Raw genomic sequence first — 17,621 nt, 5'->3', positions numbered from 1 at the left:
TATTATATATATGCGAATAAATTTTCTGTATATACTTTCATCTGTGTGATTTTTGATCGCGTATATATACAAAAAAATAAATAAAATAATAAATATACCAAAATAAACCAAATAAATATACCAAACATTGCTAATGTTTGGAATTAGTGAAATAAAAAGTAAATTTATTCAGATAAGTGTCTGAATAAATGAATATGGCCCATTGTTCTCTTCAAAGAAGGGATGAGCCTGGTTGGAAACAAAACCCTTCCTACTCCATTACTACAGCCACAATGTCCAGCTTGCACTGTTGACACCGGGAAGGATGGGTGCATGGACGCTGTATTCTGGACTTTCCACCATCGTGAAACAGCGGGAAGCGGGATACGTGCCCTCATGGGTAGCATAGTTGGTAAAATCACCGAACTCCCCACATCGGATGGAAAAGATCTGAGTTCGAATGGCGTGAGGAATTTTTATTTATCTTTTTAACAATGTTGCTGAGTTAGTCGGTCTCAGGCAAGAGTAGCATGGTTGCATCTAAAACCCTACAAACTACAACAATAACATGAAATGAGTAAAAATACTGTAAACTAGATTTTGAACAGGCTAAGAGTAGAAAACTTGCTTCTTGCCCTAATGGTGGCCGAGCATTCTGGTCTCTTGCCAAAGCTATTGGCCGCAACTTTTGCCCATCTCTGCTCCCACCTCTGTCAAAACCAGATGGTTCTGTTGTCACTTCGGCCAAGGATAAAGCTGACCTGCTAGTATCCCATTTTTCTTCCAACTAACGTATTAATGATCTTGGTAAATCACCTCTCACCATTCCTAGCATGCTCCATTCAATGCCTCCTGTGGTCTTCCGTCAAAAGGATCTCAGAAGGATTTTGACGCATCTTGATGCTAAGAAAGCTCCAGGTCCTGATGGTATTTCTCCACTTGTTCTAAAAACTTGTGTTCCTGAACTTCTGTTCTTTGCCGCCTTTTTTTCACTTTCTTGTTCCAAAAGGGTTTTTCCTTCTGCTTGGAAATTTGCTCATATCCAGCCATTCCTAAAAAAGGTGACATATCCCTCCTATCCAATTATAGTCCCATTGCCATTACTTCTACTCTTTCTAAAGTAATGGAAAAACCAGTTAAGCACCAACTATTAAACTACCTAGAAACCTTCCGTCTGATCGAAGATCGCCAGTATAGATTCTGTCAGTGTCGATCCACTGGTGATATTCTGGCTTATGTTACTCATTTATGGACAAATTCAATGGAAAAGTTTGGTGAAACACAAGCAGTTACTCTTGACATCTCAAAGGCTTTCGATCGTGTTTGGCATAAAGGTCTTCTAAGCAAGCTTCCATCTTATGGTTTGCCAACTGTTTTTTGTAATTGGTTATCCAGTTTTCTCTCTGATCGCTCACTGAGGGTGATGGTAGGTGGCTCTCTGTCTTCTAACTTCTCCACTAATGCTGGTGTCCCCCAAGGTTCAGTTCTTTCCCCCACTCTTTTCCTCTTGTATATTAATGACCTTCTTCCATTGACTGGAAATCCTAACCATAGTTTTACCGATGATAGCACATTGCATTCCACTTTCCATTTTGAGAAACCTTGCCGTCTTGTCTTATATTTCGCAAAAAGGATTCCTCTGCTCCTATGCTTATCTTTGGTGATACTCCGATTTCTAGGCAAAATGATATATCTCTTTTGGGGATTACCCTGACTTCCAAATCTCTCTTGGCACAAGCACATTACAAATATTGCATCTTCTGCATCTAAAAAACTTGGTTTTCTCTTTCGCTCTCGGCGTTACTTTTCTTCGAAACAGTTGTTCACTCTGTATAAATCACAAATCCGCCCTACCATGGAATATTGTTCTCGCATCTGGGGCAGTGTCCCCAAAACCTCTCTCAGGCTCCTAGATTCCATTCAGAAGAGGGCAGTTAGGTTAATTAATGATTCATCTCTAACAGAGTCTCTCCACTCGCTTTCTCATAGACGTACTGTTTCTGCTGCATGCCTCTTCTACAGATACTTCCATGGGCACTGTTCTTCTGAATTGGTTTCTGTAATGTCCGCTCTCTCTTCCGAAGCAGTCTGAACACGTGCCGCCACCAGCCAACATCTAGTTACTCTCCAACTTCAAACCCACAGAACCAACTTTTCATCTTCCTCATTTATTCATTCAACTGCCGTTTTCTGGAACAACCTTCCTTCGTATATTTCCTGAAAATTACAGTCTACAGAAGTTCAAGTCTAATGTCAACAAATTCTTCTTTCGTCTTCTCAACCTCCAACCCAAGCACGGTACTAAGTACTATAGGTTCTAATACCTCTCGTGTTTGGGTTTTCATAAAAAAAAAAAAAAAAAATTAGGGTCACCCGAGAACGAACTCATTTGCCCACGTGAATTACATACTCTGGTCGATTTATTTTTTTTTGCTGGAGATGAAAAACCCGAGTTTCCGAAAAGGGGGGGGGGAGACCTTGCTGTCCACCCCTCAGACCGACTATCTCAGCCACAGATCCGAAAAAGACCATAAATGTCCCTCGCATCATTGATAGGATCCTTGGCCTTTTTCACCCGGTGTGGAGAGGACAGTGATTATAACCCAATGTGCTACATGAAAGGGGCAGGTGACCCTAATAAAGTGTCCACTGAGTGCACAGCCAAGTATGCGCCAGACAGTTTGACTGTGAAGGAAATCAGCTCAAATTGCCGCAGCGTTATACCACAAACAAGGTCGATACGTTGGCATTTTTAACATTAGCCGTTGCATTTTCTCCATCAGAATCGTCAAAAAAAAAAAAAAAAAAAGCACCCTTCAATTGTTTCCTTCGATGTGAATCTGATCCATATTATATTGTCTGTAAATTGATTGCGTTCTGAGGTCGATTATCTGTTTGCTAGACGAAAAACCCGAGTTTCCGGGAGAAAAAACCATGATACCTTCGTGCTGACTCAGCCACGTTTTGAAAAAGACCCATAAAAATTCCTTCCGTCATTGACGGGATTCGAACTCAGGTCTTTTCCACTTGGCGTGGGGTGGACGGCAATTATACAAAATGTGCTACCCACGAGGGCAGTAATAAGGGCAATAAAAGGGAATTTCATATTGTCGAGATCGTCACTTGATGGATAAAATGTGATCGGAAGTAATGTGCAGAAACATTATCTAACAATAAAAATGTCTTAATGTTTTCTTTGTATATTGTCCTTCTGAAAGAAATTCGAATTTGTGTCATCTTTCAAGTCTTGTTTTGAAAAATCTCTGTACTCTATAAATAAAATACGCATAGAAAAAAAAGAAAGCAGTCCGAATTAGAGAGAGTCCGAATTATCGAGGCTCTACCGTAATCTGCACATCTCCCAAAGAAGAAGAGAAATGCTATATAAGGCAATTTTCAAGTTTTGTTTTTCAAACATGCTTCCAACAACAGCGCAGAGTCACTGGACTCTGTGTGTTAAATCCCAATGGAGTGGTTTGAAGGGGCCATGATGGAAATTAGATAAGTTAAACTAATCTTTATTTTTAAATACTTTCTCATAAATTTTGATAGCCTCACGTGGGCTACTGCTTCAGGCTTCATTGTCCCTTCAAAAGTGAGCCTAGTACATACGAGTAGGTATAGTCTTCCATCATGATATTTGTATGCTGTTTTATGGTAGAGAACTGCGATGCCGAACTGCCCTTTCCAAAATTTCCCAGAAATTCTCAAATGGATTCAGGTTTGTAGAATCAGGTGGCAAGGGGAGATATTGGAAACCTTGGGAATGTTCTACGAACCATTCAGATACAATTATTGCAAGATGGTGGTTGAATCGTCGTCCTGAAATTATCCACTGAAGTCCAGGTAAAAATGAAGCTTTGCAAGATGAAGTTGGACCTCTGATATAACAGAAAGATTGAAACATGACTGTATGAGCGAAACAAATTTGCACCAAAAAAAAAAAAAAAACCCGTACCATGATACCATCTCCAGCTGCTTGAGTGTTGAACACGAAACTTCTGCATGCATGGCTTCACGAGGTTCACGCCACATTGTCACCCTACCATTGGTGCAAAAACGTAGAGATCGAGATTTGTCAGACCGCATGATCTTTTTCCAGTTCCACAGTCCAGTCTCTCCAATTGGTGGCATTGGTGGCATTACTCCAATGGATTCTTTGGTGTTGGTGGCATTACTCCAATGGATTCTTTCGATTTTTTAGAAAAAGGAGTAGTTGTCATATAGACACCGACTAGCAAATCCTAGATTCTTCAACTCCCGACGAATATTTGGCTCCTGATAAGCGTGCTCCAATAAGACTCCTTTCTGAAAATCGGAAAGATCACATGTCTTCCCATTTGCCGGATGGCCTATGAAGCCCCACGAAAACGTACAGTGGAAACATGTGGAAACTAATATTTGCATACTGTACGGTTAATTATCTGTTGATGCCGATTGCAAAAGGTTTCTGATATTTTTTTTTTGTCAGTGAGTGTAGTTACCTGCTGATAAGCAATAATAATCTGAGTAACTGCCAGCTGGTCTAAGCAGCAACATATGATACTCTTCTCCATTGTGAGAAGTAGCCCTCGTGGGTAGCACAGTTGGTAGAATCTCCGTCCTCCCAGCACCGGGAGAAAATGACGCGAATTCGAGTCCCATCGATGATGTGAAGAATTTTTATGGGCATTTTCACGACGTGGCTGAGTTAGTCGGTCTCAAACCATGGTAGCATAGTTTTTTCTCCCGGAAATTCGGTTTTTTCGTCCAGCAAACAGAAAATCGACTACAGAACACATGCAATTTATAAACAGTATACACGAAGCAATATGGCCTTAGTCGCTGATGTTCCTAAAAAAAATTAATTATGAGAAGTGCCATTTATTTGTAGAGTAAGGCTGCGGCAACTCCAGACGATTTGTTTCATGATTAAATTAATATTTAAAAGCAGTAAAGCGATGTTATAAATAATTTTCCCTCAGAAATCTTGTGTTTCTGACTACTGTCAGTAGAACAAAACGAAAACTGAGCTTCCAAACTGGTTTTTTTTTGTTTTTGTCTTTTTCTGTTGACTTGATTTATGAGGATTCACTAGGTGTGCTACTAGTTTTACTGTAGTGTACTTACATCTTTCCTGTTTGATTTTTTTATTGCAGCATTTCTTTCGTGATTTTTTTTTTGTTAACTATGTACTTTTTTAAATATAGGTCGTTGGATCTTTTAGCATTCATTTTCAAAAGAAAAAAAAAATTGGAGAGATATTATTATACTAAGTGAAGTATTACAAAAGTAAGTTAAACTTCCACACAATGTTTTTGAATTGCACTTTGAATCGGGCCTAATTCCAACGGTCTTTCCTGATTAGGTCTGATGACAGGGTTCAACATGGAATTCTGAAACGTTACCAATTATTAATTACTTCTTTTGCATAATTAAACCTTTTATGGAATTTAGGTCTTTTTGACAACTGAAAAGCTACTCTATTCTTGGTACATTGTGTATAGTTCTAAGTAACCTTTTCAAAGATCTTTGGTAAATGATTGAAAATGTATTCTTCAAATATTGTGTCAGGTTCTGTATTTACCGAGGAGCAAACACACACTGGCCTAAACATACGCACCTTTCTATTAAGACAGTCACAGACAGAAGACGCGAATAAATGCAGCCCTTGTGGGTAGATGGTTGGTAGAATCCTCGTCCACCGCACGCCGGGTGGATAAGACCTGAGTTCGAGTCTCGTCGATGATGTGAGGAATTATTATGGGCCTTTTTCCACAACGTGGCCGAGTTAGTCGGTCTCAGGCAAGAGCAGCATGTTTTTTTCTCACAAAAAGTTGGGTTTTTCGTCCAGAAAACAGAAAATCGACCACAGAACCCACGCAATTTACATACACGGAACAATATGGCCTCAGTTATTGATGCTCCCAAAATTGTACTGCAAGAAAACAACAGAATAAATGCCAAGAAAACTATGACGTAGTGCCTTTTTTAATTTATAGACTGCAGAATTCATTGACTGTAGACTGGAATTTGCGTGATCTCTCAGACTTTGAAAAAGGTGTTATCGTAGATGCATGCTTAGCAGGATTCAAGAAACGAAAGACATTACTGGTTTCTCAAAAGCATCCAACTGAAAGATTTTTAATTACTAGAAAGCGTACAGTTCTTCCACATCTCAAAGGCGTAACTGAGGCAGAAAAACAATACTTCAAGAACGAAGCTCTTACTCAAAGGAGGACTGTAGGGAAAAATAGAGTGAGCAGTAAATAATATCTGAATTCAGTCAAGCCAGAACTGCCCTATTTCTACCCGTACCATGCGCAGGGAAATGAAGAAATTGGGTGTTGGCAGTCGCCTGCCTATTCGAAGGCTACTTGATTCACAGAAAAACATAAAAAGCCGCTTGCAGTGGAGCCGAGAACGTGGTGATTGGACAGTGGAACAGTGGTAGATAGTAATGTGGGCAAACGAATCAGGATACACTTGGTTTTGCACAGATGGTAGGCAGACAGTGTGGCAATAACCTCACGAAGCGGTGGACTCTGAGTGCCTTGTTAAGACAACCCAGGCATTTGGAGGTAGTATCATGGCATGGACTGGGTCCGTTGATACCAGTGAAAGATCGAATATCATCCAGAGAGTACTTGAAGTTTGTACCAGATCCACTGCACCCTGCCATATTTCACTTTTATCCCGAAGGTAATGGAACTTTATGGATGGCAATGCAAAAGCGTGTCAGAATCTTGCAAGAATGGTTCGGAGAACATGACATGGTTTTCCACCATCTTCCCTGGTCCTCACGTTCACCTGCTCTTAATCCTATTGAGAATATATGGAATATGCTGGAGAGAGCTAAGCGGCAACGAAGTAGAATCCACCGCACCACTCTTGCTGCTATTAGCTATTCTTTATTATTTTAAATTCTGTTCTTTTTCATACTCATTTCTAGACTCGGTAAGGCCAGTATGACATTGGTCAAGCAAATTCTTAGTTTTGAATCGCCTTTTGGGGGAGAGGAGGAGAGGGAATTGTTATGTACAATTCCCTTACTATTAATATCCGTACACCTGTGGTACTCTTATTATCATTCCATGTTGTAAGTCTGTTAACTCCATCCATCAGGTATCTTGCAATCACAATCGTACCACTTACTCCTGGAAAGCTTACGAGGATATTTAGTTGTGTCTGACACTTGGTGCTTTGGTAGGATGTGACCAAATATCAGCGGAAGGGTGTCCTGATATTAATGGCAGGATATTGTATAAAATAATTATATTATACGTCAAGTTTATTAATTATAATTAATACTATTGTAAACGAGTAGGAGTTTCTCTGGCTCCTGGAAACTACCATTTTATTTTTTTGGATTAATTGATTACTTCAGCCGATTCGTCCAGCTATGACAACAGAATGGTCGATGGTTATGTCAACAAATATGGCGGCTGTTTTCAGGAGTAAGTTGGAAATAAATTAAAACGAAATGGATCATGAATCCTGTAGTGTTACTGAATATGCTGTTCTTTATGTAGTTATTCTTTATGTTAAGGAGTCATGTGGCTGTTTTCCATTAAGATTATTATTATTATAACTAATACCACTCGTATACCATGTGAAAGTAATAATATTGTTTATTAAGCTAATCACCTAAATCACTGTATAATTTAAGGAGATGTTTCAAGCATCTTACCGATGCCCATCATCAGACCATAAAATCATATTTTTGTCATTTTTATAGTTTAAACCCAATACACTTTATGTACATAATTAAAATTATACACTGGTGTGCAAAATTTAAGGACCAGTCAGGTTTTCACCTGTAGCTTCTCATAGGAGTGGCCTGGATATGGGAAAAGCATACCAAAGGAACCTCGTGAGGTACAGAAATGATGAAGGAAACAACACCCACACAACAACGGAAGCAAAACGGTACAGAGGGACTTTATTCAAAAATGGCAGCATAGCACTGGCTGCCATGATACAGATGCATCACTGCCAAAGATGGAACAAAAGGAAGAGGTGATCCTCAGTGGCCACCCCTAAAGTCGATGCAGGCTTTGCACCGGCTGGCCATACTTAGAACAATGTTGTTGATAAGTTGTTGCGATAACGTCGTCCATTCCTCAGTCTGCGCCATCTTCAGCTGGTGAACATTTTCTGGTGGGTGTGGACGTGTCGCTAGGTGTCTCCCTAGAGAGTTCCATATGTGTTCGATGGGATTTAGTTTGGAGGAACGGGCAGATAAACTCATACGAACAATGTCCTCACTTTCCTAAAGCATATCAACGGCTGCAGTGCGATGGGGTGTGGGTTATCATCCATAAACACGAACTGAGGGCCAATAGTACCTCGGAACAGACGCACATGGGGAAGGATCACCTCAGTACAGTAGCGAGCACCGGTTACTGTACCGCCTTCCAGTATCTGCAGTTGTGTACGCCCATCCAAGATAACGCCTCTCCGGACGAGAACACTGTTTGCTGAACCAAAAGCCCTTGTGGGTGGCACAGTTGGCAAGGTTACTGTCCTCCCCCACACCGGGTGGAAAAGACCTGAGTTCGAGTCCCGTCGATGACGTGAGGAATTTTTATGGGCTGAGTTAGTCGGTCTCAGGCGAGTGTAGCATGTTTTTTTCTACCGGAAACTCGCGTTTTAAGTCAAGCAAACAGAAAATCGACCTCAGAATATACGCAGACAATATACAAGGAGCACTAAGCATAAATAAACTATTTGGCAATAAATAAACTTTATAACTGAAAAAAAAATATATATATATATATACAGGGTGTTTCAGTTAAACGTTTCAGAACTTCTAAGAGGGGTAGGGTACATCCTGACAACTCGAAATCATATAGCAATGTGGGGTCGGAAATGCTTTCCTGAAGCGGTGTTGTACACAGAAGCACCATAAAGAAAAGAGACCGTAAGTGAGAAATCGTTTTAATAATACATGAAAAGAAGCAAAAGGTCCATGGATTAAAGTAAGTGTTCGAAGTTTCTTCCACGGGCTACAATGCACGCCTCACATCTCCGACGCATGGACATCCGAACATTCTGGAATACTCCAGGCGAATTTCGAATTTCTTCGGCAGCTACTGCGATTCTTGCAACCAGCTCCTCAGCATTGTCAACAGGGGTGTCATAAACTAGCGATTTCATATGACCCCAGAAATAAAAATCAAGACATGATAGGTCGGGTGACCGAGCAGGCCAACGCACGGGACCACCACGTCCGATCCACTGTTGACCAAATGTGACATCCAGGTAGTTACGAACATCTCCGCTATAATGGGCAGGGGCTCCATCGTGTTGGAACCACATTGTCTGTTGCGTCCATGCAGAAATCTGTTCATCTCTCAAAAGTTGTGGCAATACTTGCTGCAGAAAGATCAAGTAGATAGGTCCGGTTAGACGACACGGTAACAGGTAAGGTCCGATGAGGTGATCTCCCATAATACCGGCCCATACATTGACCGAAAATCGAATCTGTGCTGCACGACGTCGTATTGCATGCGGGTTCTCGACCGCCCAGATATGGTCGTTATGCGTGTTGAAAATTCCTTCCCTTGTGAAGGATGCCTCATCGGAAAACAACACTTCAGCAGGAAAAAGGGGATTTGTAGCACATTTTCCAAGGTACCACTGTGCGAAAGCAGTACGAGGTTGAAGAAACTTCGAACACTTACTTTAATCCATGTACCTTTTGCTTCTTTTCATGTATTATTAAAACGATTTCTCACTTATGGTCTCTTTTCTTTATGGTGCTTCTGTGTACAACACCGCTTCAGGAAAGCATTTCCGACCCCACATTGCTATATGATTTCGAGTTGTCAGGATGTACCCTACCCCTCTTAGAAGTTCTGAAACGTTTAACTGAAACACCCTGTATATATATATATATTCAATGAAAATCCACGCATGCGCATATTACAATACTGGTCAATCTGTAAAAGACGCATGCCTGGATTTCCTTTGTTTAAATTATTATTTCTTCATTTACAAACCGTTTACAATGTTTATTTATTTCCCGTAGTTTACTTATGCTGAATAATCCAATCATTATTCTTTTTTTTGGAAGCCACAACAGACATTTCTCTTAAAAACGATAATTTATCGGTAAGGATTCACCAAGGATCCATATATTTATATACAGATTCTTGGTGAAATTTTTATTGTTGGCTATTTTGACACAGTTCCTCATGACTGGATTTAGGGAATAATTTCGACATAGTTTATTTGGATTTTAGCAAGGCATTTGACTTGGTCCCTCACGAGAGATTACTGTATAAGATGGAACAGTTTAGGATTACTGATGGCATTCTAAGATGGATTGCTGGGTAGCTGCAGGGCAGAAGACTGTGATTAATAGATATTCTTCACTTTGGTATGATGTTAGAAGTGGGTCCCTCAAGGATCGGTTCTTGGACCACTGTAGTTTCTCATTTTCATAAATGTCATCTACGAAGGGATAGAAAGCGTGAAGTCAAAATTTGCGGTGACCTAAAGGTTGGCAGAGTCTTCAGAAACTTAAAATTCAACCTTCAAAGATGGTAAGAGAAGTGGTAGCTATGTTTTAATGCTGTTAAATGCAAGTCCCACATCTGAGGGAACAGCAACTCCCAAAATAAATTATACACTTGGCGTTCAATTAAAAACAGTGGAGGAGGAAAGAGATTTGGGAGTTACAATACTAGCAGATATGAAGTTTTTTGAACAGTGTAAACAGGCAGCCCAGGAAAGTCCATGATGTCCTATCGATCATTTATCGAACGTTATCTTGTAGAGATAGGGAGGTCATAATCCCACTGTATAGAGCAAGTGTAAAACCACATTTGGGACACTGTATGGAGACTTCATCTGAAAAAAGACTTGGAGCTTCTGGAAAGGGTTCAAAGACATGGAACTCTAATGGTGAGATCGGCAGAAGGACGACTGTATGATGAGAGACTCCGATTATGTGGGCTCCATAGCTTGGCAACCAGACACCTCAGAGGTGACCTGATTGAGGTTTATAAGGCTCTGAGAAGGATTATTAAAAGGGATTATTGAGTTTAGTTTAATAAATAAATATCACAGATCTCGATAATCTGGAGTAACCGGGAATACAGTCAAAAAAAAAAAAAAAAAAAAAAAACAAAATGCAAATGAAACAGAAATGTATCCTTTCTTTGTAATTGCAAAAACTCTCCTAACCTATGATTGTCAAGGAATGAATCGTAATTGCATTATCAAACTAATAAAATAATAATAAAGGGGGCGTGACTAGCCTAGTGATTACAAAGCCGGACCACCGATATCATGAACCCGCCGCAAAGAAAAAAATCCGAAAGTCACTTCAACGGACCTACTTCCCTAGTGGAAGTGATGGCTGAGGCAGAGAGGGCGCCATCTGTTGCTGTTCTCAATAACTTCCATCCGCCACTGGATGCAAAACCAAAGCTAAACAGGTCCATCTCCATAGATGGGTGAATATGAGAAGTAGAAATACTGAATGTACTGTATCGAGTGTGCATGCTGCAGGATAAAGTCACTCGCGTTCGGACTTTAGGCAGTGGGGTCAGTTCGAAAAGTTGGAGACAGTCTTCCGTGGACGACAGCGGAGTAAGTGGCGCTGACTCCAGTATGGCTACCAGAAGGGTAGAGCAAGACCATCCAACCCAACCAACTGGATGCTCTTTCTGCGCAACTGCGCTAGTGACTACCCGGGAAGGCAGAAAGAGCCAACGCATGAAGTGGAGCATCGAAATGAATACCTTCATCATGCGCCCATACTACGAAGTAGCGAAACTAAAGGACAGTGTACAGGACGAAACTACACATCAAGTGGTGGAATAGTTCCCGACTGTTCAGGTCACCGAACAGCGAATAGCGAGACGGACCATGTCATGAAGAAAATGAGAGCTCCTGCAATATTGGAAAAAAATCAAGCAGGATGTGAGCAACCAACTACAAAAAACAAGGGATACGGGAACAAACGAACCAGAGGATCAGCAAATACAAGAAGTACCCCCCCCCCAGTACAGCCGAAGTGGAAAGAGACGGCGGTCGCGGTACTCAGAATAGAAGAAGAAGACCGGAAGAAGGTCCTAGTAGAAATCTAGGGAATGAACCCCACAAAGACCAAAGCCATACCGAAGCAGAGACCCAACAGAATTTTATGGCAAGTTACAGATCACCTCAATGGCCAATAATACTGGATTACCTCAACAACAGCACAGTAACCCCAGATACCATGCACACAGCCATTTACTGTGCTGCTGCAGCAGCCACCAGAATAGTAGAACTGAGAGTGAAGATAGATCAACTAACCCGGTACTAACGGGGTAACAGATAAAAGAGGGTGATCAGAAAAGTGATGACCGTTCTCAAGAAAGAGAACATCCCTGGCAAACACGAAACCTATAATCAGAGTATCGAAGAATACCTTGACACTCTTCAAGCAGAAACTCTTGGCACTTAGCAAGAGACTTCAGCGATACAGGAAAAGTCCCCAGAAGGAAAACAGACAACAGGTTATTTGATGAAAAATGGAGGACTTTCTATAGAAAAATCGGAGAAGAGGATAAGGAAGGCACCGGCTCCCCTCTTCCCAAGAAGAAGGTACCCGAGGTGTTTTGGGGCGATCTGTGGAACAGCAAAGTTAGCCATAATGGCCGTGTTCCCTGGATAGACCTAGAACGGAAGAAAAACAAAGAGATACAAGAGGTGACAGAATGGGAGATTCGGGAGGAAGACGTACAACAGTCGACCAGGAAGTCCCACTACTGGCGAACCCCACGGTTAGATAACATCCGCAGTTACTGGTACAAAGCAGAGCAGGTCACTCAGATGATAAGGCACTCTGACACAATCCCAGAGTCTCTGACTCAAGGAATCATCTACCTGAAGGCTAAAGATGAAGACACCAGAAACTCAACGAAGTATAGACAAATCAGCTGTGTACCAATAATGTACAAGATCCTGACCAGCTGCATAACCAAGATATCAGACCACTTGGAGAGCTAGATCATCATGGCCGAGAAGTAGAAGGAATGTAAGCAGATCAACAAAGAATACAAGGAGCAATTTACCATTGACGCTGCAGTTATGCAGCAAACCTACAAGAAGCACCGCAACCTGTATACGGCCTACATTGACTACTGTAAGGCATTCGACTTCGTGCCCATAGCTGGCTGATAGCGACACTGAAGATCTACAAAGTCCACCCGACACTGATACACTTCCTACATGCAACCATGCCGAAGTGGAGGGTCACGATCAACGTCGAGAGCTTCACAACCAGACCCAGATCATAAGACCCACCATAAGAGGAATCTTTTAATGAGATGCCCTGAGTCCACTATGGTTCTGTCTAGCAATTAACCCACTGTCTACCATGCTCAATAACGGCCAGTATGGATATACCCTTAAAGAAGGGAGGAAGAATCTGTACATCCTCTCTCACCTAATGTACATGGATGACATGAAACTCTATATCGCAACCGAGAATCATCTCCAACAATTACTCCAGATTATCAAAGAGTTCCGTGCTGGCATCAGGATGCAATTTGGCCTAGATAAATTGTTAAAATTCAAAATCATTCAGAATTCGGCGCGAGGTCGAATTGAGTTTGATACTCTTGCCGGACTACCTTAGAATCAAAAAAATATGTTTTAGTAACTTTATTTATTTTTGATTAATTCTAAAAAAAACTTATTAAAATTATTTATTTTTCTAATTTTTAAAAATACAACTTTTTATTTATGAAAAATAATTCCAAACTCAAATGATGATGTTTATTGAAAAAAATTGAAAATTTTATGATAATCGAAGTTAAAAAGCAAGTTTCTCAACTAATAACTAATAAATATTTAGAAATTCGTTAGGTAATTTTATATTTTTACATTCACTCTTTCTCTCTCTCTCTCTCTCTCTCTCTCTCTCTCTGTCTCTGACGTTTTAAAACGAAATTAAAAATGCACTTTGAAATGAAATAAAATATAAAACAACTATAGTTCTTATTATTTTTGTCTTATCCAGATTGCTACAGTTATAATAGTAAGAATTTGGCCCGAGATCGAATTGAGTTTGCACTCCTGAAGAAATGAAAATAGAGAGATTTTAAGAGGTTTTAGAAATAGAAAGATATCTTAGTAAATTTTTCTCATTTTTTATTGAGCAAAATCGCTATGAGATATCAATTTTAAAATAGCAATTTAATAGAAATTATATTTACTAATATTTAAGATCACAACTTTTTATTTATGAAAATAATTTGAATCTGCAAAATAATAAAAACCTGCAAAAAGGCTTGAAAATATTTTTGGCATATCATTAGTTATTAATATTGATTGCTTAAGGTTAAAAAAAACATTCTTCTGAACTAATAATTATATCGAAATTTGTTAGGGGTTTTTATCGTATTGATTCTCTCTCTCTCTCTCTCTCTCTCTCTCTCTCTCTCTCTCTATGAGGTTTTAAAACAAAATTAAAAATGCTCGTTCAAATAACATAAATAACAACCACCATAGTTCGTTTAATTTTTGTCTTATACAGCTTGCTTGTCTTATTCAATTGCAATAGTAAGAATTTGGCCCGAGATCGAATTGAATTTAACACTCCTGAAGAATTGGAAGTCTTAGAAATAGAAAGGTATCTTAATGAATTTGCATTTTTTATTGAGCAATTTAAAAAAAAAATCAATTAATCAAAATTATTTTTACTAATATTTAAGATCACAACTTTTTATTTATGAAAAATAAATTTAAAATCAAATAATGATGATGTTTATTAAAAAAAGTTCAACCACCATAAATATAGGCTTGAAAATATTTTTGGCATATAATTGGTTATTATGTTTTTGTTTTATCCAGCTTTCTAGTTGCAATAGTAAGAATTTGGCCCGGGATCGAATAAAATTTAACACTCCTGAAGTCTTAGAAAGAGAAAGGTGTCTTGGTAAATTTGCATATTTTGTTGAGTAATCTTAAAATATCAAATTAATAGAAATTATTTTTACTAATATTTAAGATCAGAACTTTTTATTTATGAAAAATAAATATGAAATATAAAAAAAATAAACTTTTTATTTATGAAAAATAATTTTAAACTCAAATAATGATAATGTTTTTTGAAAAAAAAAATCAATCATCATAAAAACTTGCAAAAGACTTGATTCTGGTCATTGGTTATTCTGGACGGGTATGAAATGGTTAGTTTTTGGGCCGATTCTGAAATTGTTAATTTTATGATCGTCTAAGGTATTGAACTAATATTGAACTAATAGCTAATAAACATATGGAACTTAGCAAGCTATTTTTATCTTTTTCGATTCAATCTCTCTCTCTGAGGTTTTAAAACAAAAGTAAAAATACTTTAAAATGTAAATGAATGCACACTTTTCTAGATTTATGTCGCTCAGCCTTAAAGTAGAGCAGAAAGTCAAATGGCTCAAGGTTATGAGAAAAAAGTAACAAACTGGAAACACGCATCAGTTGGGCAATTCACCTGATTTGGTCCCTCTGAATTTAATCTAGGTTGTGACACAACATTCTAAATGATGTAAGAACCGAAGATAACCTATCATGTTACTCTCGCCAACGTAAATTGAATTTATTTTGACGTTAAGTGCCAATTTTCATTGGCCTGTTAAGACAAAATTAAGAATTTTTTCTATTGTTCAATTATTTTGATTTATTTATATTTTAGTTAAAAAAAAAAAAAAAAAAGAAATCGAACTGGGACAAGGGTAATTTATTTCTATTGTATTCACACACCCAGTGAGCTTCCAGAACAAGTGACAGCGTTTCTCAGCTGATGCGATCTGATGAATGGAGTTAAAAAGTTTTCGGAACGTTGGCCGATTATGACCCGCCTCGCATCAAATGACCTTTGGCATTTAAGTTCTAAATTTGCATCATCAGTCTTTGATCAGCCATATGTGGCTGCTGACAGCGAGGGTCGTTAAATGTGGTTGAAATGAAAATGAAGAAAACCATTGATATTGGATAAGTTATTTTAAGCATAAACGAAAGCTGTAAAAAGAAGAATGTAAAATGTTTTATTTTCTTCTACACAAAAAAGGAATTTTCATTGCAACCAGATTAGAAAGATTACATTATTTTTCAACTATTACTAACTTTTTTTACTCAACTGTATTTAATTAAAAGAATCATACGAGATCGAGATAAAAGAGACTTAAAAGTATAAGGGAGAAAAGTAATAAATATTATATAGTTGTAATTAAATTGAACAGTTAAGCTTAAAGAACATAAAACTCTAGGGTTTATTAAAGTGTTCTTTAAATTTATAATCTTAGTAATTAAGTGATAAGAAGATAACTGTATTCACTTTTCACTTCTGTTAATCATAGGAAAACGAATGCGAAAATTATTTCAGTCGATTAAATTAAATTATTTACTTTTAAGAATTGTTGATTAAATTATTTATTAATTTATTGATTATTCGTAAACTTATTGATTTATTTATAGATTAACTTATTGATTGATTTATTAAATTATTGGTTGAATTATCGAGTGATTAAATTATTGATTATTAACATATTGTTAACAAATTATTGATAGATAATTAATTATTTGTAACATATGAATTAAACTATTTATCTTTAAGAATACGAATTTTTATTTATCAGAACTACAATTTCAAGTCAAAAATGGCGGCGATATTTATTTTAAAACTTTATTTAATTTGGTTGCTACTTTAATTAGTGCATTGTCTTTGTTATGTCCGTCAGTCCGTCCTCAAGTAATGAACAGGTTACCAGTTGACAGATTTTCATGAAATTTTGTACTTCAGTTTGTTAAAAGTATTTGTAAGAATTTCATTAAAATAGGACAAATAGAAATCAGGTAATTATTATTTCTTTTTTCGTACAATTTGTGTGTAAAAATGAAATTCATAAATTAAATGTATTTTTAATGCAGTATCGTTAACTTGGTAATGTGTACACGCTTCGCGTATGTTCTTTATGTAAGATTCGTGAACGTGGTGTCGCTTTTGAAGAGATAAAGACGAGATAGATAGGAGTTAAAAGTATAAGGGAGAAAAGTAATAAATATTATATAGTTAGAATTAAACTGAACGGCTAAGTTTAGAAAAATTAAACTGTACGGTTTATTAAGCGTTGTATAAAGTTATAATCTTAGTAATTAAGTGATAAGAACATAACTATATTTATTTTTCTGTTAATCATCGAAAAAGGGAAAAAATCAATTAATTTAAGAGAAACTCAAATGAGCCTGAAATGTAACACACTGCGTACACTTCAGGGTAAACAACAAGAAGAATAATTAAAGTGAAAAACAGACAAAGAGAGCAGAGAGAAAGAGAAGAACAGGATTAAAAGGATAAAGATAGAAAAGGATTAAAAGGAGAAAAAGAGAAAGATAATTAGAATGAAAAACAGACAAGGAGAGCAGAGAGAGAGAGAGAGAGAGAGAGAGAGAGAGAGAGAGAGAGTGAGAAAGAGAAAAGAAAAAAGGAGAAAAAATTAAAATGAGAAAAAATAGAAAAGGAGAAAAGGAATAAAAAGAGAAGGTTAATTAGAGTGAAAAACAGACAAAGAGAGAGAGAGAGAGAGAGGGAGAAAGAGAAAAGAAAAAAGGAGAAAATAGAAAAGGAGAAAAAATTAAAATGAGAAAAAATAGAAAAGGAGAAAAGGAAT

The 17,621-nt window shown here is 37.9% G+C and overlaps 1 protein-coding gene across 1 annotated transcript in view; it reads left to right on the top strand.

Annotated features, from left to right (window-relative positions):
- Positions 1–11,627: 11,627 nt before the first annotated feature.
- Positions 11,628–17,621, top strand: part of LOC150077813 (salivary peroxidase/catechol oxidase-like) — a 134,156-nt gene continuing 128,162 nt past the window's right edge. Inside the window, exons 1-2 of the mRNA XM_090384368.1 lie at positions 11,628–11,892; positions 12,419–12,878. Coding sequence (XP_090240494.1) covers positions 11,628–11,892; positions 12,419–12,878 — 725 coding nt within the window. The remainder of the gene's footprint in view (positions 11,893–12,418; positions 12,879–17,621) is intronic.

Source organism: Mastigoproctus giganteus, chromosome 11 (assembly GCF_048544385.1).
Source record: "Mastigoproctus giganteus isolate SK-2022 chromosome 11, ASM4854438v1, whole genome shotgun sequence".
Lineage (NCBI taxonomy): Eukaryota > Metazoa > Arthropoda > Arachnida > Uropygi > Thelyphonidae > Mastigoproctus > Mastigoproctus giganteus.
Note: the sequence above shows the minus strand (reverse complement) of the source record. Positions and strands in the feature narration are given on the sequence as shown.